Source organism: Aulonocara stuartgranti, assembly GCF_965226115.1.
Source record: "Aulonocara stuartgranti genome assembly, chromosome: 1".
NCBI classification, from domain to species: domain Eukaryota; kingdom Metazoa; phylum Chordata; class Actinopteri; order Cichliformes; family Cichlidae; genus Aulonocara; species Aulonocara stuartgranti.
Genome location: NC_138939.1, coordinates 27,035,334 through 27,049,983, shown reverse-complemented (window position 1 = coordinate 27,049,983; position 14,650 = coordinate 27,035,334). Strand labels below are relative to the sequence as shown.

The 14,650-nt window shown below is 43.5% G+C and overlaps 1 protein-coding gene across 1 annotated transcript in view; it reads right to left on the bottom strand.

The window, feature by feature from the left end:
- Window positions 1–1,458: 1,458 nt before the first annotated feature.
- The window catches only part of LOC309704027 (protein TANC1-like), a gene marked incomplete at its 3' end in the record, with an annotated part of 56,356 nt that continues 43,164 nt past the window's right edge, over window positions 1,459–14,650 (bottom strand). The window contains exons 14-29 of the mRNA XM_082528981.1: window positions 12,872–13,072; window positions 12,611–12,714; window positions 11,774–11,882; window positions 11,326–11,448; window positions 10,997–11,233; window positions 10,495–10,704; window positions 10,204–10,285; window positions 7,612–7,745; window positions 7,411–7,534; window positions 7,141–7,316; window positions 6,604–6,733; window positions 4,480–4,509; window positions 4,297–4,388; window positions 4,068–4,214; window positions 2,941–3,041; window positions 1,459–2,812 (exon numbers count right to left, since the gene is read on the bottom strand). Of these exons, the coding sequence (XP_082385107.1) occupies window positions 1,459–2,812; window positions 2,941–3,041; window positions 4,068–4,214; window positions 4,297–4,388; window positions 4,480–4,509; window positions 6,604–6,733; window positions 7,141–7,316; window positions 7,411–7,534; window positions 7,612–7,745; window positions 10,204–10,285; window positions 10,495–10,704; window positions 10,997–11,233; window positions 11,326–11,448; window positions 11,774–11,882; window positions 12,611–12,714; window positions 12,872–13,072 (3,354 nt within the window). The remainder of the gene's footprint in view (window positions 2,813–2,940; window positions 3,042–4,067; window positions 4,215–4,296; window positions 4,389–4,479; window positions 4,510–6,603; window positions 6,734–7,140; window positions 7,317–7,410; window positions 7,535–7,611; window positions 7,746–10,203; window positions 10,286–10,494; window positions 10,705–10,996; window positions 11,234–11,325; window positions 11,449–11,773; window positions 11,883–12,610; window positions 12,715–12,871; window positions 13,073–14,650) is intronic.

Below are 14,650 nucleotides of genomic sequence, written 5' to 3'. Positions count from 1 at the left end.
CTGCTCTCTTCGTTTATGGGCTCAGTAAACATCTTCCTGATGACTTTATAAACTCAGTCACTAGTTTAAAGTCTTGCTGAATACAAGATGATGCTCATTTGTGTAGCATTTGGCAGTTTCTAACTCATTTCCACTCCTCACACAAGAAATTGTGGTTCAGAAAAGCCAAGATGGTGAGACCCGAAATGCTCAAGTCCAGACTGGAGAAAGATAGTCCGTGTTTTATATTGATGTTTATTACAACCCTTTTCCAAAAAAGGATGCTTTTTATCATTTCAGAACAATTTCAGATCATTAAAACCATATGATGATAGCATGTCTTTAAACTTTGATGCTTGGAAAAGGTAAAGTTGGGGCATGCTTCCCTCTTCTATTAACAGCATCAGTTGCTGCCGTTTGTGAAGCAAAAATGTTCCCTCATTCTTGGTTTATATGAAAACGCAACATCCACAGTTTTAAACAACGAAGTTTACTTCAAAGGCTCGTTTTAATGTCAATTTAGGCGAGTTATGTGAAAGGTCCTGTGAAAGGCCTTTCTCCCACCCACACACCCGGAAGCTTTAAGCAACATTTTATGGAGTAAAATGAAAGAATGAGCTGTAGAAATGTAGTCATCCAGGAATATTTTATTATACCACAATATTAATGTGGTAATATTCTGTAATCCATAGTATGACTCTGAAAAGTGTATATGACAACTATGAACATATATTAAGTCTTAAGTTTCTGTTTTCTCTCTTTATCCCACATTCTGTAAAAGCTCTTTCTCAAGTCTGAATAAACCAATAAACACTTCATATGAATATTTTCTCTGCTATGCAAAAATAAATAACATTTACTGTGAATACTGAAGCAGTCACTTGTAAGATTATGACAAGAAGCTGTCCAACAATGTCATGTACAGTGCCTTTTTTTTGTGTTTTTCTAGTCAAATGCACCAAGAAAAAGGATCTCGGGTACACGAAGTAATCCGTTCTGAAGCCTGTAATGCTAACAGATAACCACTTACAGGGAAATAGATAATCTGCAAATATAGTGTACACCGTACAAATATAAATGTTTTTTAAAAGACACTTCACAATAGAAATGGTCATATCCTGCAACAAACAGCGTGAGGTTTCGTATATTCGTGCACAAAGCTTTCTCAGTTTTCTATATTTGATATTATGAATTAAAAGTTGAGACAATAGACTACTTTTTTTTTTTTTTTTTTAAATTTAAATCCCTACTTAAGGTATGTCTGGTCTTCTTGAATACACTAGCTGTATACATGTAAGCAAAAGCATAGTAGCCTGAGTTGAACACTGGTTCTAGATTGTAAATGCAGTGCAGCAGCATAAATCTACAAAACAGGCTCAGGGAAGGGAGCCGCTCTCACGCCCGTCTCCCTTGCTACCTAATGTGGGACATAGCTTGTTGAAAAAAACCAGCCTGCTCCTGTGCTTTGAGAAACTACGCTCAGACGTTGGATTCTATAAAAGAGCGTTTGGGCTTTATGGGAGCCATGTGCAGAGCTGGGTTGTCTCTCGTCAGGCTCGCCTGCCTGTGCCTCCCCTCGGGGAAGCGTAGCTGGGAGGATGTGGTACCTCTGCCCTCTCGCTGGTGCAGCCGGTCTCCAAACTCACGGCCCTGCTGCTGGCTGTTGCTGTGGCTCACAGAGTGCTGCTCCTGGAATGATGCGTGTTTGAACTCATTGTTCAGCCCTTGGAACTCCATCACGGACATGCTGAAGCTCTCCACCCCTCCTCCCTGCCGGCTCAGGCCAGAGGCCTGCTGGCTGACTCGCACCGCTTTGTCCATGACCCCCATAAAGGGCCGGGGCTTTAACTCAGGTTTTGTCTTGAAGCTACCGCTGCTCTTGATAGGGCACGGGGCATCTGGTGCCTGCTGCCTGCCCCCATCTGACAGGTTCCCACTGGAGGCCTGACTGGAGCTGGAGCCCCTTGAGCCTGTTGTTCCTGCTCCACCACCCTCCCGCCTAACCTCCATACCAGCACCTAAAGCGAGCGCCAGGCCATCCAGAGCCACAGAGTGGGTAGAGAGCCTGTCAGAGCCCCTGGAGAAGCTGGAGGAGCGCGGCTGGTACATCTGCAGAGGTCCAGGTGGGGAGGAGCTGTTGGGAGACATAGGGTGATAGTGCTCAGTAGGACTGAGCCCAGAGTGTTCACAGGATCCAGGGCCGATGTCGATACCCATAACAGGTGCAGGCCTCAGAGAGGTGGAGATGTGTCTACCTGGCAAAGGACTAGAAGGACCGCACAGAGACAGAGGCCTGCCCCCAATTCTGCTCCCTGACTGGAGGGAGTGGCACTGGTGATGAGTCCTGCTGCCCTGGCTCTGGAGTTGCCTGTTAACAGCAGGAACTGGCTCGGGCATGTCCACAAACAGCTGGTTCTGTACATATTCCTCTTGATGAAAGCTCGGCGACTGATCTCCTAATCCAAAGGCCACAGCTCCGGGGAGAGTCCTGTTCGGAGCGTATGGATTCAGAGGCCAAAATTCAGGACTTTTCCCACACTGCAGGTTCACCTCCTCGCCATCTTCCTTTTCTTCTTCCTTCTCCGCATTGGCCTGCTCTGCTGGGATGTGCCTTTCCAGACTTCCCTGTGAAAAGATGTCCGTTTCCTCCTCTGTGGTTTGATGATGGTGGGTGTGAGGGTCCCTGTTGTAACCCTGTGCCGAGTTGTTGCTGGAAAGCTTCTGATGATGCTTACATTCCTCCTCTACTCGTGCCAGCAGGCGTCGGATCTCCCGGTTGGACGGGCAGAGTCGTGCTGCTTCGTGGAGATCTGCCAGCGCTGCAGCAAACTGCCTGGGGAGAACCGAGAAAACGAACAAAAGGAACTTTTTAAAAATACAGAGAGGACGCGGGCCTTTTCTCGCAAGAATTTCCTCTAAGCAAAAGGATTCGGCTCGAAGTATACTTGAATATTGTTGTACCTGCTACTCCTCTTGGCCCGGGCTCTGGCGTAAAAGGCTTCATAAGACCTTGGTTTCAGTTCCAGGGCTTTTGTTGCAAACTCCTCAGCTATGCCAAAGTCCTGCAGAAAAATGCATTTAGTGACACGCGCTGTTTGTATTTCAAATTAAATGTGACGCTGTGACGTGCAGCAACAAATAAACCCCACTGTATGATCAGCTGCGTTTCTAAGTGCCTAGCCTGGAGAGTGCCGGCTCTGCAGAAATAATTTGAGGCCATTCCAGTAATAAAAAAAAAGAACAATACTGTTTGTTTGCCGCTTCATTATATGGAGCTGAGGATCAAAACCTGTTTAATGAAACAGAACTCGCGCTGCAATCATTTTTATTGACCAGGAGCAGAAGGAGAGCGGCTTGCCTTTCCTGCTGGTTTTTACTGCTCCCATCATCACTCTCAGGTGAATATTTAATGACACCAACACAGTGTGATTCTGTCCTTCAGAGTGAGGTCAAAACGACAGCCTTGAATGTGAGATTGTGAGCGTCGCTGTTGAATGTTTAATGACGGTATCATGTAGTCTCCCTGCTGGCCCCTACTGCCTGCGTTCAGCTGTAATATGTGGATTTTAGCCAGCGCGTTAGTGCGGCCACTGTAAATAAACCCCCTGCAGAGCCACGGAGAAGGAAAGAGAGTGGACTTAGCCTGCCAGAGAGAGTGACCTTATCACATCACATTATCTGCTCCATTATTCATCGGCCACACTGACCCTAAGGATGGCATTTTTACACAGTCTGTTAGGACGTCTGTCATCACCAGGGTGGGTTCCAGCCCTGGCTGCAGGCCACACACACATCTATCTCCACACTAACGGCACACAGTTATTCATTATGTCACCACCTGCTTCCAGGTCTTACAAGTACATTCTGTTTACCAGGGAGGCCTGAAATTAGATCTGAAAAGCAGCTATATTTTTGCATTGCGCTATACCAGCGGAGACATGTTCTTTTTATGTTGATACAGATAAATAATACATCTTGAGAAACCGTGTATCTTGCCTCGGCCGCCCTAACTGACATTCCCTAGGTGTCCAACAAACCTGCAGATGTTAAATAGTGCAGAAGTGGTTTGGTACAGCTGTGAGTCTTACGTTGGTTTTCCTGCGGCACCGTGAAAGGTTTAGATAGAGGGAGACTCGCAGGTCTTTCAAGCCTTTCAGCTCCTCTCCTTGCCCCTCACGTGGTAGTTTCCTTAGGGCATACTGATAACGCTGGCCTGCTTCTTTCATACGTCCCTTCTGTGAAAGAAGAGAAAAACTCAAAGGGGGTTACTGACAACTAATCGTTTTCCCACCACATGTAACATTCGCTATACCGCACCTTGTAAAGTAAGTTCCCTTCCTCCATCAGCTTCTGCAGCAGGATGAGGAGAATGTCTGGTTTGGAGGAAGCCATAGCCCACGTAGCATGACCTGATGGAGGGGTACAAAAACTTTTTGTATTATCCTGCCTCACCTTATCTCTTGTTCTTTGGATGTTAAATATGTCACATATGTCGGGTACCTGATCGATCGTGCGGAGCCGTTCTATAGCCTTTTGTTTGATAACGGGGAGCAACCAGGGATGGAGAGAGAGAGAGGTGAGAAGGGAGTTAGACAAGTGGATGTAAAACTGCTCGTGTGTGGCAGTAATCAAAGATCTATCAAGCCGTAAAGAGCCACTGATTAGTTTAAGGCGAATACGAGCGCACTTTGAGTGATGGGCTTAGCCTGAGACGCGTCGATTCAACTTTATGCTATGTTAGACGTCGTGCCGCAATTAGTGAAGAAAAATTGTTGTACAATAATTAGTTTTGAAGAGGAGCAATGATGGGAGCAAAGTTGTCATGGCAACGGGATCTGGGGCCTGGTCTTCATACATTGCTTTAAAAAAAAAAACTCAACTAGGTGACTAGGTTAGGACCATGTAGGAGGAGTTACCTCTTCCTCTGAACCACTGCTATCTTGTCGGGTGTTTGTGTCTTATCACAGCCTTGTTGGTTCTCAAATACTTCATTCATAACTGTTTGGAAGGAAATCTCACATTTTTTTTCATAATGTGTGGGACTGATAAATAATTCCCTTTTGAATGAAGTAGCTCTTCTCTAAAAAGCAATAAGTCAGGGCACGCAGCATTGCCTTGAGACAAATGTGGTTCAGACAACTGATTTAAGGGATCCTGATGATCGTGCAATATTCTCTCTACTCCAAATGCTCTTGTTATTACAGTAACACAACATTTGTTTGTGCTTATTAAATGTAGTTTTGTTTTTTTTGCCTGATTGCTTATGCCTCAAAGATGCAGAAAAATGTATTTTATTCTTTAGTTTCATGGCAGCAAGAAGGCCTGGTCGGTGTTGACCTTTAAGGTGTGAGGTTTGGGTGTTTCATCCATGCCTGTGTGGGTCACAGTCTAAAGACATGACTGCAAGGTTAATCCCACAGGAAAAAGAGACAACTTGCATTTGAAGCCGTTACTCAGATAACCCCACTTTCTGTTTTGGTTCAAAACCCCTTCACGGGTGTAAGACTGCTTGAGACGCAGACGTGAAACTGAATCAGTAGCCTGTAATCAATCAGTGTGGCAGACTTCAGTGACAGGAGAAGAGAAAGACGATGAATGGGTAAAGTTGGAACGCTACGGGTACCTATGCATCTTCACTGCCTTGCTCCTAACAAAGCAAACACATATAAAGTTGTGCTTTTCGTGTTTTCATTGCACACAATGCGAAAAATGTACAGTATAGACTATACTAGGTAAGTGAACCTCTGCGATTAAATAAAATAAAGGCAAGCAAAATGTGGTTAATTATAAACGCTTAAGTCTGCTCTTCTTGGAAAATATAGCCTGGTTTGGTTCATCATAAATCCCTGCAGGAAACCCCTGGTGGAGGTTGTTGCTGCTAAAGGAGGTTCTACCAAGTTTTAAATTCAAGAGATACTTATACTATATTGAAATATTTCTATGCTATACTGCTTTTACTCCACTACATTTTGAGTCCAATCATTATGTTTTTTACTCCATACTAAGCTTTACTTGCTTATTATTTTACAAAGTAATTGCATTGTTACAGTTTAAGCTAGTGAGCAACATATAAGTAATTAAACTACCAACAGCTGCAACAATAAAGAGATATATGCATCAACAAATCAATAATAATAATACAACAATATCAAGTCATGATTCTGAAAAGCATCAATTCAAATGTGCAAATTTAATTTAGATTCAGGTTCTTTAAATATATTTGAATATATAATCTCTAAAGTAGTAAACTACTTACTACTAGAATTTTAACTAATTAAATAATAAGTTAAAATATTTTTTTCCACACATTTCTATCACATGATCACCTTTGTGTAGTTTAAGCAATACTTGTGCAGCTTTACTTTTCACATAATAAATCTGCGTATGATACAGGGCTGCATATGAGCTTGACAATTATATTTTGCACACCATTTACTTTGCACCCTTATTAAACATTTCTTTGTGTCTCCTCCTGAAATCAAACCAGGGATCATTTGCTCTTTAAGTGAATTTGTAAACCACTGCACTCAGATAAACCTACAAGTTTCAAAACCTTTTTTTTTTTTTTAAGATGTGGCCTTTACTGCAGGCCTGCTAAAGTTTAAACAAAAAAAAGGTTCATACCCATTTTGGATCCCTTCTTAAGCAGCGACGCCACCAGCGCCGGGTTCTGGCAGCCAGTCGCTCTCTCCGAAACTCTGGAACTGTTGTCAGCTCTCTCCAGCACCGCTCCATTTTCCACCAGGCAATGCACCTGAACAGTCATTGAACAATATTAACATATTTATATTTAAATTAATTACTTCAGCGATGAAATGCTGATTTTTAAATAGTCTCATTGATTATGAGCAGTAAGCCTCACTAAATTAGCAGACGGGCGCTCTGCTGCTGACTTTGGAAAACTGTTGATTATCAAAGTCTTTGATTACTCTCCTGCTCATCAGCGGAACAAATCAAAGCCAAAATGCTTGGATTGAAGGCTGGCTGCATGAACTGTTGTGGAAATCTGAGGTCTTGTGCAGAGCGCCGCATGAAGATTGTTATGGTTATTATAGTAATTGCAACATTTAGCTACAATTTATTGCAATTATGTGTTGCGTGTTGCTAATCATCTTTTAATTGCATGTTTTGCAGAATATTGTCAATAACCATTAAACCCACTGTATCTGCATCCCCGTTAAGGGCAGCTAGGTCAAGCGGAGTCCGCCCCTGTCTGTCTGGATGGTTCAGGTCAGCTCCTGCCTCCATCAGAACCTGCACTGCACCTTTCTGGCCCTTCATGCAGGCCCAGCTAAGTGCAGTCAGCCCCTCCTGATCAGCAGAGGACAGAGAAGCACCTGGGACCACAAACAATAAAAGTATTGCTCTCCAGTTCATATATATACACTTCAAACAACCTTGGATCTCACTGTAAAAGGTGCTTACTCTCACCCTTTGACAGCAGGAGTTCAACCGTGCTTGCGTGGCCCTCAGAGGCGGCCAGTATCAGCGCAGAGCGTCCCTGCTTATCAGTGGCGTCGATGTCTGCACCTTGCTTCAGTAGCAGCTCGGCAACCTGGGAAAGTGAGAATAAATAATTTTAAAAATTGAAAAAACAGAAGACAGAACTGGTAAGGAGAAGAACCTCCTCACCTGTGTGTGTCCATGTTTGGTAGCACTAAGCAGAGGGACCATTCCTCTGCGGTTTGCTTCCTCGAGCCCTGCCCCCCGCTCCAGGAGGAAGGCGCACATCTCGAGCCTCCCTCTCCCTGCTGCTGCACTGAGCACTGACAGAGGGTCGGCATAGAGATGAGGAGGCGAAGAGAAGAATATGTAATTGACACATTTAGGAGAGAAGTAGAAGCCGAAGTGAGAAACAGAAAGGAGACAAAAAAAGAGGCCTGTTATTTCCATAATCTGTATGATTCTAACACTTTTCTGCTTTTAAATGTAGATATCTGAGAAACACACTTTCCGTTACACAACGCAATAAAAAAAAGCAAGCAGCATACAGTTATTTCTAATGATGACACACCAAACAATCTGCACCCCACCCTAATCAGCCAGTGTTATTCTGACAAACTGTGGGCACTGACCATTTTTTCCTCCCCAGTATGCGAGTCCCTCAGCTAATTGAGCTGCTGGGGACAGAGGCACGGTATTGATGCTGTACTGGTATATTCTCCAAGTACCCTTGATAAATGACATTCTGTTTAATGTGTCCACATGCTTCAGTAGACAAATCTATTATATAACACTGTGTTTAAGGAGGAGTTATTGCCATACGAGTCAAAGAAAAAAACAACAAACCCCCTCGCTGTGCAGCTGCCTGTGTTTAAGACGAATTTGTGGAGCTGCACAATGGAGCAGCGGGATCAGTGGAACTGCTGTTTTCAATACAAACTAAAGTGAACAGGTGAAAATATTCTTCTTAAAGGGGACCTATTAAGATTTGCTTTATTTTCTGCACTGTTACAATGGTGGATGCTCGTGTTAAACATGGCAAAGATTTTAAATTATGGGCTGAAAGCTCAGGATTCAGTTTCTGCCTATCTAGGCTATTTATGATTTCACTGGGGGAGCAGGGATATCCCTAATATGATCCTCTCAGGCACACAGCTTTATTTGGATCCATCCATTTTCTTGTGTGGGGCTTGAAGCCTATCTTGCAGTTTTGGCGGTCGGTCACAGTGCTAGCACAGAGAGACTGACAACAACACACTCACTCATCCATATCTATGGCTAATTCAGAACCACCGATTAGTTCATTAAGCATATTTTGGGCTGTGGGAGGAAGCTGGAGGAGACTAGATCTACCGGAGGTTTCTTACTGTTAAAAGGGAGTTTATCCTTCCCATGGTCGCTAAAGTACTCGCTCATGATTGTTGGGGTTTTGTGACACGCCAAGGCCAGTTCTAACCCACAGCCTTCCTGCTGCGAAGTGGCAGTGCTGACCACTGCACCCACGTGCCACATCAAAGATAAATAAAGTTTAGACTTTAACATTTTAGACACTAAAATGTTAAAGTTTGAAAGTAGAATAGGGGGTCCCCTTTAAAAAGAAGATTTAAAAAATGTGATATTGTTACGGCCCTAGCAGGGCCTCCTCCTGAAGGTGCCTGTGTGGGCGTGTCCCACCACCTCTTCTGCCTGAGGTGCCACCTTTCCCTGTTACACAGCTGACTCACATCAGTAATTAAAAGTATTTAAGCCCAGGGAAAGGTGCGCTCTGGGCCAGAGTGCCATGAGTGTGTTTGTGAGTGGTTACAGCTAGTGAGCTGTGTTATTGTGGTTTGCAGCTAGTGAGCTGCTCTCTTTCTTTTTGGCTTACGTTTTACTTTATTGACCACGCCTGAGTTTTGTTTGTTTTCTTAAATGGTGATAGCGGCTTGTCTGTCTTTTTTAGTTGAGCTACTTTAATAAAACTCTTTGATTTAACCCTTTTGCCTCCTTGACTCCTTTTTCTAACCCGGTCACTTTTTGTTACTCCCCCCTCACCGCCTAGACCCCTCAGGGGAACGTAACAGATATGCATCACTCACTCCCCAAACAAGTGGAAATCCTTGGTTCAGTAATTAGACTTTAACATGTACCTCGAATGACCACTTTGCCTTTGCTAATGGACTCTAATCTGATCATCCCAACACTAAACATAAAACAAAGCAAGAGCAGTGCCCACACAAAGGTGAATGTTCACAAGGGTACTTTGTGCTTCCTTTTTTTGCTGCTTCGGTCCTGCAGGGGACTGTGTAATAGAATTATAGCATAATGGTGCTGTAGGCACAGAAACAGGCCGTGTGTCTGACATGCTTTCAGGAAATGGACTTAACAGAATTCTGCAAGCTGCACTATCACATCCATGACAGAGGTAAACGTATTACAATTGAATAGCAGCTGCTTTTAGATTTTACGAATGCGACTGGACATAAGATAATCAGACGATAAATGTGATGCTCCATTTATGCCAAAAAACAAATATGATTTACAATCAAATCTGCTTTTTGATATCAACCAGAGCATCTTAAAAAAAATAAATCGTACTACTAAAAGCAGCTAATGGATATTGTTACGATGAGCTCCTGCAGCCCCCCTGACATACAGGTAAGTTTATTGTGTGTCCCCTGCACAGAGCTAAAATGTGCATGAAATGCAACCCCGAAGCCCTTGAGCATGACTCTAGGACCACAGTGACTGACAGAAAGAGGTGAGAAAGCTAAATTTATCTGAGTGGTAGCAGAAATGCACCCGTTTCTCCCCAGAGTGAGTCGTGAGCGTCCATCTGCACCGCCAGCTGTTCATCTTTCAAGTCCAGCAAGCTTTTCACCACCTGCAGGAAAACACAATTTACAGTCTTCTATTGCTGGCTTGCTGCACACAAAACAGAGCAAAGCACCCACAGACCTTGAACAGAAAATAACAAACCACATCTAATGAATCCTCTGCATCAGCCAAGGACAAGCACCACGTTCCACATAGAGACGAATTTCAGCAATTTTAAAAATGTTTCTGTCAGCGGGACCTTGATCTGATACATACCTGTGTGTGCCCCACGCCGGCTGCCGCTGTAGCTGCCTGCTGTGCTGCCTGTGTTTTTCCAGTCACAGTCTCACCGCTGTGGTGCTGCTGTGGGTCAGTGGGAATCTCCTCTCCCCAATCCTGGCCCAGCAGGATGTTGATGATTTCTACATGGCCCTTCAGCCCGGCGTGGACCAGCGCGCACTGGCCGCTCTTATCAGCATGGCTCACCTGGCGCAGAGGGATACGCAGAAGGACTTAGAACACTGACCCTGGCTAGTGCCTGTAATACGCTGGCCTAGATCAGCCCAATATACTGTGTGTCATCCTTCTCCTAGAATAGATCCCGGAGCTGTGGTGAATGTAAAACTGGAGCGGTTCCGGACATCAGTGATGTAGAGATACTGAGAGGCAGAGTGTTCTGTCACAGATTAAAATCTGATCTATTCACGGTAATTATGCCCGTTACGCCCTCCCAGCCCATAGTTGTCTGTCTTCATCTTGGCACAGAAGTGACACTGACCTTGCTCCCTTTCTTGCAGAGCAGGCTGACGATGTCGGCGTGACCCGCGGCGGCAGCCAGACACAGGGGCGTCATGCCGCTGTCGGTGGTACCATCTGCAGGAGCGCCCATTTCAAGCAGCAGAGCGACCATCTCTACATGACCCAGGTGGGCATGCACAGCCAGGATGGGAGCATGTCCTATCACCTCCGTACACCAGGTCACGCTAGCGCCACCGAGCATTAACAGACGACTCACCTACAAAATGAAAAGAAGTTCCGAGTTATCAGTTTGTATGAAAATATATATATGAAGAGAACATTTAAATATAGAGCACTGCAGTGTGTCACCTTGATATTAGGTGTATATAGGTTTCGCAGGGAGGCCAGTGCAGCAGACAAACTGTCGGTGCTGCAGTTTACCCACATGGCCTGCAGAACGCTGGAGGACACACCTGTCTTCTTACTCAGACCCTGTAAGTGTGACAGAGGCGCAGGCAGAGAGATGCCGAGAGTTAAAAACATTTTTCTGATGGAGAATTCGAATCGCTCCTCGGGATAACGCAGCAGAGTGTAGCTCACACACATAAGACAGTTCAATATTCACTGTTGATGTTTATGAGTAGTGCTAATATGCGTGGGTGACAGTAGGAACCTGGGTTCACTCTTACTCATGTGTTTCCATGCAGCTAAACACGGTAAAGTATGGGACCTTGTTTATGTGAAGCTTTTGGATTCCTCAGCTACGCTCATAAACCTACTTAACAAGTTATATACAGAGTATCACATTTCCTATTACCTTGAATATGTGAGCCTTGAGGATGTGGTGCCCCATTTCCATAGTCTGCTGCCTGTTGAGCTTTCCCTCCTGTCTGGAGAACATGAATGCCAGGAGAGCGTGGCCGCTCCTGTGCGATTTACAAATAAGAAACAGGATACATTACCAAAAGTTCTAATCAAATAAATCTACGGTGCCGTGAGAAAGCATTTGCCGCTTCCTGATTTGTTATTTTTTGCATATTTATCTGACTTACATGTTTCAGATCATCAAACAAATTTTATTATAGGCAAAAATAACCCAAGGAAATACAAAATGCAATTTTTTAATGATTTTAAATTCAGCACTGTTCCAGCTTTTCTCCATTTGTGGATAATGGCTCTCACTGTGGTTCACTGGAGTCCCAAAGTCTTAGAACGACTTTGTAAACCGTTTCCAGACTGATAAGACATCAGGGATTTTGTTTCTCAGCTGTTTTGTGAGATTGTGACATGAACGTGTTGCTGTTTGAGATCTTTTAGCCTGCTTCGCTTTGTCATACAGGTTCTATTTAAGTGATTTCTTGATTCAGCAGGTCTTCCAGTAATCAGGCCTGGGTGTGGCTAATAAAATGTAATTTCGTTTTCTACAAAATGTGGGTAATTACAGTTAATCCATGATTTAACAACAGGGAAAATTACTTTTTCACATATGGTCAGGTAGGTTTGGATCAAATCCTAATTTAAAAACTGCATTTTGTATTTACTCAGGTTGTCTAATAATAACATTTGTTTAATGAGCTGAATTTTTTAAATCTTAAACTGATTTGTTATACATGAATCTTAAGAGTCCTCTGCTGCGCGACCATTTTAGTCTCACCTGGGGTCACAGAGAAAGTCGCTGCTTTCTCCATCAGCTCGCCAAACCAACCACTCTCTGAAGGAGGGATGACACAGCATCCGTGTGCCGTCTCTGCGTCTCACCTACGAACACAAGTGATAGTTACATTTCTTAAATGATTCCCTTAGCGTCCAACCAGATCTTCTTAGATGTCACTGGATTTTATTCACACATTATTCAAACCAGACAAAAGTTTGACTCATTACGGACGCCGTCACGCCACCATATCAACAATCTTACCATGAACCCAGCCAGGCTGTCTAATCTCTGCTGGAAGTCCTTCCACTCCAGCTCCCCCTTGACACTGCCTGCGTTCAGTGCTCTGAACATTTGCTCATCAGCCAGTGGGTGCAGAGACGCCAGTGCCACATTTAGCACCGGAAGCACCCGCTCAAAGAGCTCTTTATCCGGAAAGCTCACACGACACATCAGCAGGTACACCTAACAGACAGCACATGCTGTTAATCATTTGCAGTGGATTTTCTTTACTTTACATTAAAATAATGAAACAATAAACAATTTAAAAATATACAACAACACTGTTTGGCAAAATGTAGCTGGCAGGTAGCGCTTTGATGTGCTTTTGATGTTTGTGTGGTGGGTTTATGGTAAATATTAATCACATTATCAGGACCAACGTAAACATCTTCTGTAAAGCTAGTCTGCATGACAGCTTCTATCATTTTGCAGTACTGGATTCGATGCCATCTTGCACCTATTAATAAGCCGGTCGGAGGATTGCACGCATCATCATGATGGTAAAAACACATGTAAGTGTGAGTCAAAGGTAAAATAAGCTAAAAGTACAGTGTATTTCAAGAGCTTATGATTATTATTATTATTGTTATTAGATTCATCGGGCACTCCAGTTGTTTCTGTGTATAACTGTTGCCGTCCACAACCTTGGCCTACACATCCTTACCTCACATTTATGCTTCCTTTTTGTGGCATCATCCAATCTTTGTGTAATTGCATTTCTAAGTCATCCATTGCCTGACTTTACACCAATGATTATGTAACAATAAAATGTCATTTTTACCAAGAGCTATTTTTGGCACTTTTTATGAAGTTTCAGCCTTCTGTCACGTTTATTGATTTGAGCAGCGTGCGGGTACCGTTTCCTCTTCCTCCTGAAACACATCCCTGAATGTTGTTGCCCGTGTACCTTAATTGTGTGTAGATTTTATGAAGAGTGATTATTACTTCAGCCTGGAGCGAGATGCCATTTCACGACAGACAGCTCAACAGGATGACTGATAACTCGCCCAAATGTGGAGGAGGAGAACATTTCCAACAATGCACTTCAGGTAAAATATGTCTTTTTAACTCTGGAAGATTAAAAAATTGCAAATTACCTCTTTATTGAACTGATAACTCAGTGACACGCACATTATTCCACATCTGTGGTTCACAACCTTTTCTGTCATGCATAATTTAACAAACTACACCAGCTGGAGTGACGGATGCTGGCTGATTTTACAGTGTCAGACTTTTTAGAGCCCTTTAAAGGGGAGAACATTTTCTAAAGATCCCAAATACATCCTGACGCGGATTTAGCAAAGCGGACTGACCACAGACTGTATATTGAAGATTGCTGTAGATGCAATGACAGCAAACATTGGTTAGTGAAGTGTAGCTGTGAAGGCTTGAGATGAGCCTTTCTCCATCACCACCTTTACAGTTGAAATCAGACTATACAATGCGTGTTATTAGCCAATGAGCTGAGTCATTAGTTCATTAGCTAATGACTTGCCATTTACAAGTCGTTAGGGAAAGAGGTGGACTCTGGTTCACCTTCATTTCTGACCATAATTTACATGATGAACTTCACGATGACTTGATGCTAGAGACTGAGCCCTCTATTATCAAGAAAGTGCAGCGGCTACTTTAGAGTCTGTTGGGGCTGTAGGCAGACATTCACAGGAGACACCGTCAACCAGTGAACATCACTGTTATCTTATTTATGACACCAACAGTTAAAAATAATAATAATAATAATGAAATGTAAGAGGTCTTATT